At 31.3% G+C, this 19,011-nt stretch overlaps 1 protein-coding gene across 1 annotated transcript; it reads right to left on the bottom strand.

The window, feature by feature from the left end:
- Positions 1-434: 434 nt before the first annotated feature.
- LOC145183497 (uncharacterized) lies at positions 435-7,840 on the bottom strand. Its single transcript, XM_090084229.1, has 3 exons — positions 7,642-7,840; positions 7,340-7,401; positions 435-1,722 (listed from the first exon to the last, which is right to left on the bottom strand). Exons 1-3 carry the CDS (start codon positions 7,814-7,816, stop codon positions 502-504), a joined length of 1,458 nt encoding a protein of 485 aa, XP_089940355.1. The 5' UTR covers positions 7,817-7,840; the 3' UTR covers positions 435-501.
- Between the last annotated feature and the right edge of the window lie 11,171 nt (positions 7,841-19,011).

Here is a 19,011-nt window from a genome sequence, read left to right as displayed (position 1 = left end):
ACGTCACTGGCCCAATAAATGTGAAAATTTTATTAATAGTTATTTTAAATAGCAGCGGGTATTCGCGTAGATGATTAATCTTAAAGTTCTAATTTGCCAACAGTAGGAGGTAGCACTCATATTCTGTAGCGCTGGTCAATCAAAACCTTTGGATTGCTCAGGTCTATGATAATCAAGATTCCTATTCATCCTCTGAAAAAGCCTTCAGTGCGTCTGGCAAAATTATGCGCATCAGCTAAGTAAATCTCAGCACTGAGACAACCAGGGAAGTAATTTTCTATACGTTTTTTTTTTTTTTTCAAAATATAAAATAATTTTTCTCTGCCAATGGGTAAAGCACTTCAAAGGTATATATTATTGACTATATAGTTAAAAACCCTAAACCATGTAAACCTATCGCTCACCTCTTCAGTTTCTAATCAAAAATGCGATCAAGCTTCATACCTACTATTTAGATTTATTGAAATCGTACATTATAAAAAAGGAGTTTAGGTATGAGATTTAAACAACCCATCCTTCTTTGCCGAAGACAAGATGTTTATCATACTTTACTTTTATTTTTTTGTTGAAATCTTGAGCTGTCTCTTCCAGGCTCTTAAGAATAATTTTTTCTATTTCTCTTTGTTGGTGTCTGGGAGTATATCCGTCTCTAAGAGAACGAGCAATAGATACAAATTTTATACGTCCTTTGGAGTTAATTTTTCTCAGTATTGAAGTTAGACTCTCACCCACTTGTACAATCTCTTGGTGTGATGCCACATGAATAGGGTTTATGGGGTCGCCAGGGAAAATATTTCCAGAACATAGACCAAAATTTGGTCTCAATTTAAGCCCTGGGCTTTTATCAAGACAATAATTTATATTCCCCATCACATTTAATTCCTCATAAGATATTTGGTACACGAAAAGCCCGAAATTACTCAGCAGCATGTCTGTACTTGTTGGTTCACTTTCTTTGCACGAGAAACGACTTGCTAACTTTGTAAGGACTTGGTTAATGACAGATAAAACAGTTTCATTTTTGTCGCCATTCATTTTCATTGAAAGTACTTTTTTAAACATGGTACGAAGCGCTTGACCTGCATATTGTTCGTCTGATATACTAGCTGGACATATGATCATTTTGATCTGTTCATTAAGATAATTATGGAGCTCTAATGTTAATCCTTTGTTAATGATTGCTTGTACTCCACTTTCAACACCAAAAAAATCCTCATCTATGTCGACAAAAAGATTGTCAATGAATTCCAAATTAGCTTGCTTTATGAACTTTTCTTTGCTTAATAATATGGCAGAAAACGCTTTCAGTTGATGACACTTGGCGTTTGGTATCTGGACTTCAGTGTTATCAATACTGCTGTTTGAAAATTGTTCATTTTTTAATTCTCCTGAAAATCGATTGAAATAGATGCAGGTAAAGTTTGAGACGAACTTCTTAAAAACAAAGGACTGGCACGAGCAATACGTTTTCTTGTTTTCTTCAATTTTAGTCCATCCAACATAATTCTCAAGTTTTACTGGCCGAGTGAAATTCTGCCAAGTCGGCAGAATCCATACTATTCGTTTAATCAGCCCTTTCAAAATGGCAGATAAAATAAATACGTCATTTGATTGCATTAATGGCAAAAACATATCTGTGGAAGGCGGTATTTTATGAATAAACTCGTTGAGCTCTTCAAATTCTTCTGGAGGTGCCATATCTGAATGACCGTCGATATGAATCTATAAAAGAACACATTACTAGTTAATTTTTTTTTTTTTTAAACAGTAATTCTTTCGGTACGGGTATATTTTGCAATATCGCACTCATGGAACGCAAAAAAAAATAAATTGATAATAGAATATTTTGAAATTTTATTTATAATTTACATAAAAAAGTCGATATTTTTTCTAGGAATTATAATTTTTGTAGTACTCTCCTAAACAAAGGGACGCCTTACACTCTGGACACCAAGTTGTTTCAGCTGTGAGGTTTTGTTCACGAAGTTGCGTATTTGCACATACGTGACAATTTCTTTGCCCACTCTGGTGTTTGCCAGTTCGTAGCAAATAAGAAGGAGAATACCTAGCCATGAAGTTTGGCGGCTAATCTATCAGTTTTTTTCGTTACTTTGTCTTCCAGGTCGTACTGCTATCTATACTCTATAGTGACGAATCAACTGTCGAATAATATTTCGCACAAAGTCTTTCAGTACTACTGTATTGTAACCAGTTTTTACTAAATATACATTGTAACAATTTGGTACAGTTAAATCCATCATATGGAAGAATAAGTTCTCAAACCACTGGATGGATTTTCTTACACATTTAACAGTAGTTATCTGCTTTGTCTATTATCCGCATATTTTGTGTGTAATCGATAACACAGCCCGATTTTATTACTGTTTCTCCTCGAATATTTTGTATAGGACTTAATTTTCCCTGGTGAATTGTTGATAATATAAACATCACGTTTGTCTTTTCATCGCATTGCTAACATATTGTTGCTTGTTTTCAAATTGCAAGTTCCACGCGGTTTTTTTAGTGGAAAATTTTTTCATTTTTTCTTAACTGTACCACAAAAACCAATGTTCTTCGTTAGCTAAATTTGGACTTGAGAGTATAATGTGTCCTTTATTTTCATATTTCGCAATAAGATGTCTTGTTACACAACCGCTAAAACCTAATATATTGTCACGTACTATTCTTGTGAGAGCACCCGTGTACACTAGTAAATCTAATACCATTCCTGTTTCACATTCACATAACACAAAATTTTTTGTTCCAAATCGGTACCTTTTTGAATGGATATAATGTTTGAAACCATGTCTGCCTTTGAATAGTAATAATGACTCAACAATAACTAGTTTTTGAAAGGATAGAAAAATTGAAAATTTTGTTTTAAGATTCTTAAACACAAATCTAGTTTACCACAGTTTGTCATTTTGTACTGGATTCGGATTTTCTATGAAGTGTAAGTAACGAAGCAATTGGATGAATCGATCTCTGGTCACATATTATATATAGTTAAAAGGCGGTTCTGGCGCATTGACCCTTCCCATACTTAAGGATGCATAAAAAATGGTGAACACTTCATATCATGTTCTTGGACAAAACCAATACTTAAGAGTCGTCTTTAAAAATCAAGAAGAAGTATAAAAATAATCATGTTATTTCTATACCAGTTCTTCAAGATGCCTGTTCTTCGCTTGGTTTATTGCCTTGTTTTGTAATGTCCGATAGCCAAGGTGTGAATTCCGTCTTCTAAGATGAATCTTTTGTCGTCGTTAGCGCTGAGTGCGACTTTGTTGATCTCTTCGGTGTAGACATCGTGATGACGTGATCGGAAGACGTTCATGGTGGTGAGTTTTTCTTGTTTAGTCATTAAGCAGTCGTAGTAGTCTTGATGAGTGATGTGATTTTTAACAATGCACTTCTTAACACCTTTGCATTTTTTATGTTCTTGATCATCTATTTCTTCAGGGATGTAGTAAGAGTAGAGTTTGGGTCGAAGACCAACAAACTGCGTGATTTGCTTTCCACAATACCACCTCCACCAACAACGTTCTTTTTCACATATCTTCTTTTGTTCACAATGAGCATTTTTTAAATAAAAACAATTTTTTAAATAATTTTATCAATAGTCCTCATTAACGATTTATATTCCTCTTTATTAATCTCTCCTTGTCTCAACAGCTCATCGCAAATAGCAACAGCCACATTTCTCGACTCTTTATTCCCAGCATGCCATGCAGCAATACTCAATTTAAGCTTTTCCACCAACGCATTAGGATCGCCTGGAAGAATAATGACACCACGACCTTTTTTACCTTTTTCAATACGCATCATTTTTTCCCAAATAGGAGCAATAAGTTGCTGATACTTTGGTCTTCTTGATGATTTCGGTTTATGCGGTTGCGAATCAGATCTTATAGCATCACTATCCATTAAAATTTTTTCATAATTTTGCAAATCTTCATCGGTGTAGCTCTTTGGTATTTATTAATTCAGTCATCAGTTCCCAAAGGCCTTTTGTTCCTTCATACCTTTCATCACCAACAATGATATCATTTCCATCTATTTCAACCTCCATTTTTCCAATGTACATTTTATCTCCAACTTTGTTCACTTCGAAAGGTCTTTTCTTTTTTTGATCGACTGACAGGCTTTTGATCATCTTTTCATTGCTCTCGATGATCGGCTTGTAAAGCTTTCTCAAATCAGTCTGAAGATTAGCATCTGAAATGTTGCCGTTTCTTCTGTCATTAATTTCTTTCACAATTTCATCCCTTTTATTCATGTCTTGTATTTTAAAGAAAAACATCTTTTTAAAATACGTGGAAAAAAACATAAATTGGTTTTTCGACTACGTTGATCCTTTCTTAAAATACGTGGAAAAAAAACATAAATTGGTTTTACGATTATGTTGATCCTTTTTTAAACAAATTGTTAAACGTTTGAATCGCGTCTTCTCGACCTTTTTGGATCAAGTTTTCTTTAGTAACTTCATCTATTCCGTTTGATTTTTGAATTGACTTAAAAAAAATCTTGTTATAATAAAATGAGATATACAACATCGTATTTGAAAAATTTGTTGAATGAAAACGGCGTTAGTAAAACAGCAGATGATTTAATAACGTTGATGATGCTTGCGGTTGAAAATAATTTGATCAGTAAAGATGAGATTTTAGAAAGAGCAAAAGAAAAAAAAGTAAAGCCTCCTCCAAAAGAAAAAAAACCTGTTGATCCAAAATGGGAATGGCTTAGTTTTGTTAAGAAAAAACCTATCACTGTGAGAATAACCAACATTGAAACGGGTGAGGTGGTAGAATACAAGTCTCTTTACAAAGCGATGGCAGGAACTGGACGTGGATGGAGATATTTAGAGCGTCGAGATGGAAAGGTGGATAATGGAATCAAGATTGAATTTTTAAATTCTGAAAAGCTTGAAAAACGTAAAAAGCAGCAAAATTGATTTTTTAACTTTTGTCATGTTAAAAAATTGACTTAAATAAAATTCTTGGCATAAATAAAAAGATGGAAAGCATGCAAAAGGATGATCTTTTAAATGCCCTTGATGATAGCTTTAAGTCAACTTCTGATACGGCTAAATCAAAAAGTTTGCTTAAATTTCTAAAAAACGTAAGAAAACTTCCAAAGGAACATCGAATCATTTTCAAAGAAATGGTTGAAGTAGCACCTTTTGAAGAAGTGATCAGAAATATAAAAGAAGACATTTATCTGCGTAATAAATTCCTGATCGGAACAAATTGGAAACTAAATGCTAGCGGACGTAATAATTGTCGTAAAATCACTGAACATATTAGAGAGATTAAAAATATGTATTCACGTCTTTCCAAATAATTTTTTAATTCTTTTCGCGGGGAATTAAAAAACGGTAAAAACTTTTCGAAGAAGAAAATATGCTGAAAGTGTGCCAAGATTTAAAAAAATTGAATTGACTTAAAGAAAAATCTTAGTATAATAAAAATGAGTATCTATTCTTCAAAACCGGAATTAATTGCTAAAGAGCGAAAACTTGAATGCATCGCAAAAAAATTTTCTTTCCATTAATAAAATGGGTGATAAAACTGATGCTAAAAAGCAAAAAGCAAAAACTACCGCTAAAGAGCGAAAAATTTAAAGTGGTATAAAGAAAAATCTTTCCGTAATAAAAATGGAAAGTAAAACTGTGAAAGATCGAAAAGTATCAATGGCATCATTAAGAAGGGATGCTAAAGAAAGAGCTATAAAAGAATATACCAGAATGACGCATTGACCCTTCCCTAAGTATGGGAAGGGTCAATGCGCCAGAACCGCCTTTTAACTATATATCATATTTTTTTAAATATTTTATCTGCATTATCATCTTTTGACCAGTATTCATTTATTGTATGTTGATTTACAAGATGCATTAGCATCTTTGAAGCGAAATATACAATTCACTAACGGTTGTATGAACCCAATTCTTTGGTTTTTTACTTTCAATAGGCATACAATAATTGTAATAATTATTTCTTTCATTTACGATGAATTGCATGTCTTGATCAAAAAACTCATTTGATGCAAACTTTTTAACGATCAGATTTTCTTTAAGTGATGTATCGTTTGCGTAAAATCGGTGTCTCTATCTATCAAGTAATATTCGAGTGAATTCGGAAGAACCGATGTTTGGGTTTGTAACTAACTGTAGAGTAACTTGATTGTGATCGGCAGAGTATTGATTTTGATGAGTTATTGCTTGACTTTGAACTACAGATAATGACTGATTGAGAAAGCGGCTTGTTCTGGCATCGTTCAAAGTAATACTGTGTCCCCTTTGCGGTTTATACATTCATACTTAAGCAAATTATAGCTTTATATACTCGTTTTAGAAAGATAAATTATCTGTTTTTCATTTGTAATTCATTGAAATTCAAGAAGACAAATATCTTCGATTGTCCTTTCTACTATATCCTGTGAAATGATTACTTTCTACTATATCCTGTGAAATGATTATCCGAGTTCCTTCAAAAACTATAATATTTCAAAAGTGTATATAATTCTTCTTTAAGATTCTAAATGAATCTTAAAAAAGGTTTAACAAGATTCCTATAGAATCCCAAAAGTCTATAGAAATTCTTTAAAATATTTTTTCCATAAACACTTTTTACTTTGTATATTACAGTTATTTACAACTACAAATAGAATTTATTATGTTCTAATTTTGTTTGCAAAACAGTTAAAAAGTGCTGCTTTGAAAAAAAAAAAGGTTTTTTATTCCCCTGTTTTTTTTTTATCGCAACTTAAACAATGACATCTTTAGGCGACCATTTAAGTCAGGCTAATGCAGCAACAAAACAAAAACAGAAACAATGCTTTTTAAAAATACTTGCATATCTTTGCATATCCAAAGCATCCTCAGAATCAATATGTAATGCCTCAACAGAGCTCCGAAAAGCGTTTGTCAGAAAATACGAATCGGCCTACGTAATTTTTAAAAGAATTTCAAATAGGTTTAAATGGATACAATTACGTAACACGTATTTCACTAAACAAAGGCTCGGAACCCCATGAAAAATTCTTCACAAATCGTAAAACCTGGAATTATAACACTCTCCCCAATCTTTTCACTGAAAGACTAAAATAACAAACCGATGCGTTATACTTTATCAGCGAAGCGTAATAGCTTTAATACTTTTAAAGAAATAGATTCAAAGAAACAATTCAATCTGCTTAATTTCCTTGGCAATAAGAGCCTAGTAGTTTTAAAGCAAAGGTATATTTTTTTCAACCGCAAATTCGATATAACATTAATCGAATTGCGTGAAGCCGTTTTTAAGGCAGTCGTATAGAACAAATTGAGAAGAAAATAATTTACCAGAGTATTTCCATCGTTACTAATTAAGCCTTCTTCGACAGCTTGATACCAATACGGTATAACTAAATGAAGAACTTGTTAATAAAATAAAAAAATTTCGTCGGCGATGAGGTTTTTGTGAAAGTAAAAGATTCAGTAAAAAAAAAAAAAATAATAATGCTAGCTTAATGTTCCTATCTAGAGAGCTGAGGAGCAGCAAATGGCAATCAAAAACAAAATGATAATCTTATGAACTTTTATTAATCATCTCGACAATCGAGTTCATTCGAAAGCGCTTTATGAGTAGTTACGAAAAATGTTACCTTCTTGGTGTTCATCGACTATGATGACGGAAATTTCCGATTGCGATGGATTCAAGAATCTTTCGTTTATTTCATTATGATTTGTAACGTAATATTTACATATTAAATACAGAGCGATAAAAACGGATACTGTAAACGATAACGCTAAGTTTTTAACTCGTAACCGAAACGCCATTTTTTAACACAATCTAACATTAAACTGTTCTTAATGATCTTATCATTTTTAAACTTGTGCTCCATCTGAGAGAGTTATATTGCTACAATAAACTTTATTTTTAACTTCTAAATCAATTGCGAATGAAATACTGATTCTAAAACTAAGAAATACTAAATGCTGGTTTTGATACTAAATGGTGGTTTTGAAGTCTAAAATCGCAAAATTATTATCTGATAAAATATTTTTAAAATTATTATCTGATAAAATATTTTTAAAATCCTAAGAAGAGTTAAGAAGAATTACACACTACTCATAGCGGATCCAGGAATTTGTAATTTGTGGCCAAATTAGATATCAGACATTTATAATATTAGATACATTTTCAAATAAATTAGTAGGACTCTAAACTATGTGGCCATTGCCATAATGGCCACCCTTTAGATCTGCGCCTGCTACTGTTAAAAATACGAAAAAAATGGCATTCCAATTTAAAGATAAAGATTTGTTAAGCTTAGAGTTAAGGTATTTTAGCTGCCTCTCTCTTTGCCCTAAGCTCTATCTCTTACTTTCACCCACACCTACAAAACTGCTAATTCTACGGAGACGGTAGTATTTTGAGCTTTTGGGTGCTGATGTTGAGGTATTATTTCCACATGGTCTAAATACATACAAAGTAACATTGAAAAAAATACGCATAATGCGCAAACTTTTGACGCAGTTGCAATTTACAAATTTTATAACAAAATTAAATAACGTTATTATCTTCGCAAACGAATTCAATTGATGGTTGATAATTCCTAACACAGATAATACAAGATCAGTTTAAACACTCTTTGCATGAGAACAACTTTCTGCTGTAGTTTCAATCCAAATGGCTCTAAATAAATAATTTTTGAAAATAGATTGCATTTTACAATACTTCCTCATTCTATTTTTTGACTAGTAGTTTTGTCTTTTGCAGCTTTATGTCTTTTACCTTTCTCACTAGGTGTTATTAATGGGTGGTTAAGTTTCAGGAGTTTTTCATCTAATTTTCCTTTTTTTAGCAGCTTTGTTATGGACTATATAACAGACAATCCAATAATATTGTATCACGTCTTTTTTCAGGTTCTTTTGTAACTAATCTTTCTTTATTTTTCTTTATCTTTTTTTTGTAACTAATCTTTTTAACTTTATCTTTATCTTTGTTACTACAAAGAGGATAAAAAATTGAAAAAAATCATCGAAAGCAGTCTAACCTGTAGTTCTCTTTACACGATCTAGAGGAAATAAGCCAATGCTGTTGAAATCATTTCGTACATTTTTAGCTTTAAATGTGTTGTTGGTGGATCTTCTAGCATGGCAAGGATCTGTTGGTTTGTTAAACTTAAATAAGAAATCAAAATTATTTTCATTTTTTTAAATTAGTTGGTGTCCAATTAATTTTTTGTGAAACGAAGCTGTAGGCAATTACCAGTAAATGAAGAATAAAATTATCGATAAGCTGGTAAAAAATTAAACTGATTTTTCTTCGTCGGTTGACAAGTAAAACTCATTAAGTACAGTTTTATGGGAAATTGATCTTTATACACTATGATGCCCAAATATTAACAACATATTGCAAGAAAAAGTCACTAAGGGCGTAAATCTATCTGAAATAGTAGTAATTTATCTAGAGATATCACATTGATATCTCGATAAATCGAATTTTAATAAACTAACTAAAACTTATCTCAAATTAGCTGCAGTGTCACCTAATGAGTTTTACTTGTCAAACAGACGTCTTAATAATGAAAGTCCTTATACTTCATGCTCCCTGACTAACTTTTAGAATAATAATTTTAGTGTTTCTAGGCCAAGCAAATTCAAATTGAGAGACATTTTCTGATAAAAGTGTATTTATCCGATGTTAAAGAAAACGAGAATTCACTCATTTTGATGTCAATTTTGACCATGACCGGGAAAAGACATACACACGGAAACTTACTCAACCTGCCATATAAATAAATGATCAATATGTATCGCAGCCAAAAACAACTAAAAATTATAAAAAGCTCAAAAATGATTTGTAAAATGAAAAAGTTTTGACGGACAGAAGGAGTTAATAGGAGAGGGAGAAGGAAGACGGAGTTTTAAAGAGAAGTAAAAGTGAGTTTTCAAGAAAGTTTATAAGAAAAATTTTTAAAGAGAATTTTTATGGTTGAAAAATGTTTGGATAAACAAGAACTTTTATAGGTGATCGAAGAAAAAAAAAAAAAACTTTTGATCAATAGAAGAAATAAAGAATTAATTAGAAGTCAGAAGAAATATTGATTAAAGAAGAATAAACTGAAGTTTTGGTTGTTTTAAAATAGAGAAGAAGAGATATTTGTATATATAAAAAAAAAAGAATAAAAAGAGGAGTATTTGACAAAAACAGTATTGGACACTACGAGTAAGAAAGTATTATTTGTATTTTATGAACGTAATGAATAAAAGAGTGCTAACCTTTACACACTAATAGAACGTTTATTGAGATATACAGTAGCGTGCAAAAGTTTAGAAACACCTACTTTTTTTCAGTTTTTAACGCATAACTTTTCACAAACTTTCTCAAATAACCTGAAGTTTTTACCGAATGTGCTCTATACTATAACAATTCAAAATCCATTTCACAAAAGTTTTAAAACTCACCGGTCAATTAATTTTTATTGTTTTTTTGAAAAGGCTTCCGTGCAAAAGTTTAGAAACAGCTGAATTTGGATTATTATTTATTTCTATAAAGTTGAAATATTTAATAAAACTTTCAAAATTTACAATTTCTTAATAAAATAGTTTCAATAAAAAAGTTAGTATTTGGTGGCATATCCATTTGCCTTTAAAACAGCATCACAGCTACGAGGCATCGAGTCAACTAAATTAATGAGAACATCCTGAGGAATATTATACCAACATTCTTTAATCAAACCAAATAAATTGTTTTTGTTGGTTGGTTTTCTACCAACTAACTGCCTGTCAATGTACTCCCAAAGATGCTCAATGGGATTGAGATCTGGGCTCTGTGAAGGCTATTCAAGAACGTTGACTTTTTTGGATTGAAAATATTCCTTAACAGATCTGGCACAATGCTTTGAGTAATTATCTTGTTGAAAGATCCGATTGCGATTTATTTTGTCCGTTGCATGGGGCAGCATGATGTTCTTCATTATGTCTAAATAAACTCTCTGGTCCATAATACCTTTTATGCGATGAATGGGACCCAGGTTGTCACGACTAAAACACCCTCAAACCATAACATTTCCTCCTCCATGTTTAACAGTAGTAACTGATATTTTGGATTGAGTCTATCTCCTATTGGACGTCTGACATATCTAATTCCGTCACTACTAAATAGCATAAACTTTGATTCATCGGAGAAAAGGACTTTTAACAAATCATTAACTGTCCAACTGAGATGATCTCTCGCAAATTTTATTCTGGTTCTTAAATATCTCGCAGATATAAGAGGTTTCTTAACTGGACGGCGACCATACAAATTATTTTGTCGTAATCAACGTTTAGTTGTATCAACGCTTCAGTTTGTGCCATGAAACTGATGCATAATTGAATTAAGTTCGACAACAGTCATACGAGGATTATTCTTGCAAAACCTTACTAATAATCTATCAGCCCTTTTAGAGCGAGGCTTGCTTTCAATAGTTTTGCGCTTACAAAACCTTTTCATAATGTGACATATTCCTGGTTTAGAAACATTGTAAAGTTCAGAAACCCTTTTGTAAGTCTTTTTTTTTCCCCACAACTTTTATAATTAATTTCTTCATTTCATCTGAAACTTCCTTAGCCTTTCCCATGCTTTTAAAATATCACTACGTAATTGAATTATAAAACTTCAAAAATAATTTCTCAATTAGTTATACTTCATTGCTTTTGAAATATCTCAAGTTAATTCGAATAATAAATTTCAGAAAAAATTTGACCTTTTATAATGCTTTTGTTTACAAAAACCTGGTATAATTGCGGGATATTATACTGTTTCTAAACTTTTGCACGGAAGCCTTTTCAAAAAAACAATAAAAATTAATTGACCGGTGAGTTTTAAAACTTTTGTGAAATGGATTTTGAATTGTTATAGTATAGAGCACATTCGGTAAAAACTTCAGGTTATTTGAGAAAGTTTGTGAAAAGTTATGCGTTAAAAACTGAAAAAAAGTAGGTGTTTCTAAACTTTTGCACGCTACTGTATTGTATAATAAAATATACTGAGGACGGTAAACATAACCTAAGCCTTTTAGCAACTGTACTTTGCCCAGCCCTAACCAAACTATTCCCAAGCCTTGCCATTTCCTAACCAAGTAATCCCCACACCATCAACCTGAACCTAAACCTCCGCATTGCCTTCAATTTAACCCTAGAGCGCATACCTCTTTAACCTTACTACTATTTATGCCCTCTTGAGTCACTAAAAATCTTGTTTACAATAATTGTCAACCAAAGTACACTAGCATTGGAAATAATTCGCCGCTGCAAGGAAATGGAGGTTTTGCATGTAAAAACAGTTAATCCTGTTACAAGATCCATACTTCGTCTTCGAGTATTTATGGGAGTCATTAAGGAAAAAAATCTGATCTTGTCACTTGGCTGCAGAATTCCTATATCAGACTATTTTGAAACAATGATTCTCGTGTTGCCAGCAATGAAGAAGATCAAAAATAATTCAGAAATACTCTCATCTGACCTTCTGACTGTTTAAAACGTGATTTCTCAGTTGTATAAACTATCTGCAACTATGGAAGTTCTCAAAAATTAGATCAACAATAAATTGTCAGTGATTGCAGAAGCTGTCTAGACCCAGAAAATGTGGATATGTTTGTCTACGTTCGACAGAACTTGAAGAAAAATCAAATAAAGAAAATCTCACTGGAAACTGATGAAGAAAAGTATTTGCGCCAAGAGAAATAACTTCCATTAAAAACTGAGAATTTTTTTTGTAATGCGGATGTCTATTAATAGCAAAGGGGATTGATAAATCTCAGCTAACCACCATGAACACAACTGGAGTAGAAGTTACCATCATCAACAACACCAATCTGATTTCTTCCATAATATTAGACACCCTTCTGTAAAAAAAAATTCATCAATTAAAATAGCAGTCAGCTTTAACAACAATTCTGATGTCGGATCAATGCTACCTTTCAAAAGTGATTTTAAATGAGGCAATGAAGAAAGTTGAAACTTTTCTAAAAGCAAAGTATTGTTGCCTGTTTTGATGTGTATCTTTACATTGGAGAAAATTTAATAAATTCCATTTGAATTGATTGGACGCCCTAGAGTATTCGAAGATATAACAAATGATTATCAATTTTTTTGAATGAAAACCTTTTTGGACAAAAACTAGTTTTATTAACTGCTTGATGTTTGCGTAAAGTTAAGCTTGATTGAAATGGAGCTGCTTTTTATGAGATAACCAAGTTGTATAATTAAAAACTCAAAACAACAGATGGGACATCTAAACGTTCGTTAACATTTGTTATTTATTAGCTACACGTGATTGGTTTAGATTTTTGAGACACTACATTCTAGGTTTTTAATCGTAGAAATTTATTTAACCAAACTTCTTTTAAAATTTAGAAGAGATCTTCTATTAACTTCTTTTGGCTGTTCTTGGCATTCAATTTTTTTAATGAACAAACAAGGCGCATTTCTGAATTAGGGGAAAGGTGCCTATGATCGCATACTGGTCATATTTCTAAAAATATTGGTTCGGTGCATAAGTACATGCGTATATTTGTAATTCGTTACCTCAGGTGAAAATTCGGGCTTATATTAGTATTTCGTTACCTCTGGTTAAAATTCGTCCCTTTTGCACAAATAATGTTTTTGTAATCAACAAACATACATTGTGTGTGTGTGTGTGTGTGTGTGTGTGTGTGTGTGTGTGTGTGTGTGTGTGTGTGTGTGTGTGTGTGTGTGTGTGTGTGTGTGTGTGTGTGTGTGTGTGTGTGTGTGTGTGTGTGTGTGTGTGTGTGTGTGTGTGTGTGTATAGAAAATACAACTTTGTTGGTACCTAAAGTTTCATAACGGCGTACCGGCAATCATCAGCCAAAATACATAAAAAAAAAATTTCAATGTAATTGTTCTTACCAGCAGACTGGTAAGAACAATTATATTGAAATTTTTTAAAATAACAACAACAATAATGATAATAATAATAATAATTATTATTATAATAATAATAATAATAATAATAATAATAATAATAATAATAATAATAATAATAATAATAATAATAATAATAATAATAATAATAATAATAATAATAATAATAATAATAATAATAATAATAATAATAATAATAATAATAGTAATAATAATAATAATAATAATAATAACAATAATAATAATAACATTAACAATAATAATAATAATAATAACAATAATAATAATAATATAAATAATAGTAATAATAATATCCTTTTATTTTTAGATTTTTAATTCTCACTCTTAAATTTTTTATTCTCACGATGGAGAAAGTCAACTTTGAATACTCAATGAAAAATATTCCGATCCCATCAGAAAAAAGTTATGAAATTAAGCTAATGGAGAAAATTGAATTAATCAAAAAAAAAGAATGCGTTGGAAGGTTACCGTCAAACGGGGTGACTTTGATAGGTTTTCGAGCATTTTTGCAAATAAATTCTTTCGTATAAATTTTTTTTTGAATTTTATTTTTTCGATATAACATTATACCTTTCCTTTATAGGATTCCGTTAAATATAATTTTTTTTTTTGGTTCTAATATATATTTTTTTAAGTCAAAAATGTTATCTATCTCAATCCTTCGTTGGGGGTGACTTTGATAGTTTATTATTTCTTAAAAGCTTATTAATTAAGCCACCTTCACAAGTGCCATTAATATTTTTTTTTTTGAGTTTTACTAACTTACAACACAATTTACAATATATTTTTAAGATTTTACGGTTTTTTTTGTGCGCACATCGCACAGTTTGACTATCGGTTTCAATTTCACACTGACTTTTTATATGACGTTCTATACTGCTTTTAAGCACATTCCAGTCAGCTGTTTCCATTTGTTTATAAACTAGACATTTACAGATGGTTGTTAGTTTAGTAGTTTGTTAATAGATGTTGTTTATTATCTTTGTTTTGAATATATTCACTTACACACTTCACACGGTATTTTGCTATACCTGTGAAGTGTGAACTCGTTTGAATATTGACAAAAATGAGTGGTATATTACAGTGGTATTATAACTGGAATATACCACTTGAACATCTAAGTATAGATTTTTAGAAAAAAATTTATTCCAAAAAATTAAAATCATATGTTTTTTGGTATTTTTTTGGTACATGTAAAAATCGTTATTTTGTTGTTTAAGTCTTGTTAATCCCAACACATTTGCACAAGCTAGAATCACTTCACAATCATTAAATTTTCAAAAATATACGCAAAATATAATAATGTACTGGGAAAAAAACAAAAAAAGTTTCTAATTTTGCAAATACATCTCCAAATCAATACTTTTGAAACTAACAGGCAAAATTATCAAAGTCACCCCGCGTATCAAAGTCACCCCGTTTTACGGTACATGCTACAAGAACAAAAATTCAAATGCCCACCACAAGTGAAGGAAATGATTGCTTTTGAAAAAGAACCAGTTGAAGTAGTGAAAATCATTAAATTTCGAAAGGTACGCAGCGCATTTCAACAAAGCATAAAAAGGGACATAGAAAACATGAGGAATTCGACGCTTACAATGACACATACAGATGAGTCGTCTAATCTTTGAAAGATTAAAGAAATCATGACAGGCACAGCTGAATTAAGCAAGATGCATATCAATGGGGAAACTAGCGCTTTTATAACACTTGAAGACCACAGAGAGAATTTTGTAAATAACCCCAGCGTACGGTTAATAAATCCTGCAAAAAATGAGTGGGAAAAAATATGCAAATCTATTTTAGACAAAATAAACAATATTATAAGGAGCACATTGAATTTAAATCAATGGAAAAATACGCAGGACTTAATAGATTGGCTTAAGAGTATTCAGGACAAGAAACTACAAAAATTCATCGTTTTCGATATTAATGATTTTTATCCATCAATCAGTGAAGAACTGCTGAGAATAGTGATGTCTTTCGCTGAGAAACACGTTTGTAGTTAACAGTCTACCACTCTAGGAAATCTCTTCTGTTTGATAGAAATAAGACATGGATGAAAAAAAGGGTGTGGTCTATTTGATGTAGCAATGGGTTCATTTGATGAAGATGAAGTTTGCGAATTAGTGGGTATATTTCTGTTAGATAAGCTTTCATCCGTTTATAAAAAAAAATTTATAGGTATTTACAGAGACGATGATTTGGCGGTTTTTAAAAACCTAAGTGGCCCCAGAGTTAAGAAAACAATCACAAAAATTTTAAAAGATTATGGATTAAGTATTACCATCAAATGCAACTTAAAAATTGTTAACTACCTGGATATCACTTTGAACCTAAACGATTCCACTTATCAACCCTGTAGTAAGCCAAGGAATAAATTATATACATAAAGAACCAAACCATCCTCGAAATATTATTAGGCAAATACCCATTTCATTGGAACGCAGATTATCGAGACTTTGATCCAGTGAGAAAATATTCAGCAAAGCGATTAAGTGTTATGAAGAAGCATTAAATAAAGCAGGTTATAGTTATAAATTAAAATATAATAATACCCCTAATAATACAAGAAAGAAGTATAATCGAAAGCATAATATTATATGGTTCAACCCACCATTTAGCAAAAATATCATCACAAAAGTTGGCAAATCATTTCTTGATTTGGTAGACAAGCATTTTCCAACGAAGCATATTTTGAACAAGATATTCAACAGATTAATGGTTATTCAACAAAAACACTTTAAAAGTTAGTTACAGCTGCATGCCGAAATCATTGACGAAATTGCAGATCAAAATAACAAACCCTACAATTGTATCAGAAAATTGCATTGTCCCCTAAATTAACTTTGCTTGACTGTAAACACACTATACAAAGCTGTTATTTCTTCCGACCTTCTGAACTATTTAGATAAAGCATATATTGGCATAAGTGAACCACCTTTTAAGTTACGATACGCAAACCACATTAAGTCGTTTAACACCGAAAGGTTCAAAAACGACACCGAACTATCTAAGGAAGTGTGGCGCATAAAAGAAAAAAAGGGAAAATGATTAAATGGAGTACAATCAGAAAATGCCAACCTTACCAACCAACCACAAGAAGATGCATCCTATGCTTAAATGAAAAAACTGAAATTGCCATCTATAGGGACGCAAATTTATTTAAACAAAAAACAAGAGCTGGTAAGTGTAGGCATATGAATAAATATATGCTTGCGTCATTTTACAGTAAAGACTAATTTGAAGCCATTAATTTTATTAATTTAAAGAGCAATACTTTTTTAAAAACATTTCTAATGGTTTTTTCGTTTTCTTTTAATGTTTTCTTTTGAAATGTTTTTTTCATTATGTATTTTGGCTGATGATTGCCGGTACGCCAGTATGAAACTTTAAGAACCAACAAAGTTGTCATCCTTTGCTGTATTGTATATGTAATTACTCTTGCCAGCGGGCTATTGAGCACTCTTGAGTGAAGAAGTATTTTTTTTACTTATCTCACACACACACACACACACACAGCTAAAAGAATATATGCTACTTTTATTAGCTATACATTTATGTACTTAGAATAGTTAATAGCGAATTTACTTTGTCAAATTATTACGACTGTTAATAAAATTATAACGGCTGTTAGTAAAATGAAAAGATACCAGTGGGAAGAAACAGCAATCAAAAATGCCTTAACAAACATTAGTGAAAAAAAATTGGGATGACAAGTAGCTGCCGAAACGTTCAATGTTTCAACCACAACATTGCGTCGAAGTTATAAAAAAGGCAATAACGCTACAAAAGGAGATTTAGAGCAATACTATGTCATGCCATAGAAGATGAATTAAGTATGCACTTAATGGATATGGAGACAAGGTTTTTTGATTTAACCACTAAAGATCTAAGACAGCTGATGTTTGAAATAGTGGAAAAAAATAGTATCAAGCGTAGTTTTTATCAAGATTTTAGAGTGGCTGGAAAAAAAATGACAAAGCGGATATTCAAAAGCGTAATCCACAAATTTCATTGAAAATACTAGAAAATACATCATTTAATCGTACACAAGCTTTTATTAAAAAAAAATATCAACTGTTATTTTACCAAATTATCTGCAATAATGGAACAGTATAAATCTCCTCCTGAAAACATATGCGATGTTGATGAATCAGGTTTAAGCACTGTGCAAAAAAAAAAAAAAAAAAAAATACCAAAAAATAGTACTTTTTACTAAAGATTGAAAACAAATAGGGGCACTAAGTAGTGCTAAACGTAGTCAGCACTTGACTGTAGTTTGTTCTATGAATGTAATTGGAACTTTTGTACCACCAATCTTTATTTTTCCTCGAAAAAGATTAAAAAATGAGTTGTAGGATTATGCTCCAATAGGCACTAAAGCATTTTGCCAGAAAAAAAGGGTGGATGATAAGTGAGATTTTCTTAAAATGGCTTGAACATTTTGTGTACTGTTCTAAATCATCGAAAAAAAAACAAAACCTTTTTCTGTTAGATGGCCGCAATATTCATAAAACCAGGCAGTTTTAGAATGTGCAAAAGAAAATGGCATTGAACTATTTTGTTTTCTTGCGCACACCGTGTCCATAACTTGATGCTGAATTTTTTAGTCTATTACAAATATATTATGATCAAGAGATTCAGGCATGGCTAAGACAGCATTCAGTTAGAGTTGTCACTCATTTTTTTAAACAATTCATATTTAAAAGTGTTACGTCAGCCAATTTTGTACATGCTTTTGCTAAAAATGAAATATATACCTTCAATTCAAATATTTTTGAAGGTTATTTGCATCATCATTGACTAGAGAAAAAAGTGATCAGGCTAAGAAAAAAGATAAACACAAGAGTTTGAGAAACTAACACATTTGGAAATGAGTTCTCCCACATCAGAAAGTTCCATCTTCTGTTTCAATGCAAGGGCTAAAATCTAGTATACAAAAATAGTATACAAGGGCTAAAATCTAGTCTCCTTTGCCTTTAGCAACCCTAAAACTGATTTCCACAATATTACTCTGGGGAGAAATATTTTAGAAATCAGTTTTAGGGTTGCTAAAGGCAAACGATCCTAATATT

This window comes from Hydra viridissima, unplaced genomic scaffold (assembly GCF_058129835.1).
Source record: "Hydra viridissima isolate aposymbiotic clone 2 unplaced genomic scaffold, HvirCarnegie_v1 scaffold_4, whole genome shotgun sequence".
Lineage (NCBI taxonomy): Eukaryota > Metazoa > Cnidaria > Hydrozoa > Anthoathecata > Hydridae > Hydra > Hydra viridissima.
Note: the sequence above shows the minus strand (reverse complement) of the source record. Positions and strands in the feature narration are given on the sequence as shown.

Bases quoted from the DNA above. Each gene is read 5' to 3' on its own strand.
- LOC145183497 (XM_090084229.1), bottom strand. From the start codon at position 7,816: ATGGCGTTTCGGTTACGAGTTAAAAACTTAGCGTTATCGTTTACAGTA. The intron at 7,402-7,641 runs GTAACATTTTTC...TTCTTCATTTAG, and splicing joins AGTCGATGAACACCAAGAAG to TTATACCGTATTGGTATCAA. The intron at 1,723-7,339 runs GTAAATTATTTT...GTTCTTTTATAG, and splicing joins GTAACGATGGAAATACTCTG to ATTCATATCGACGGTCATTC.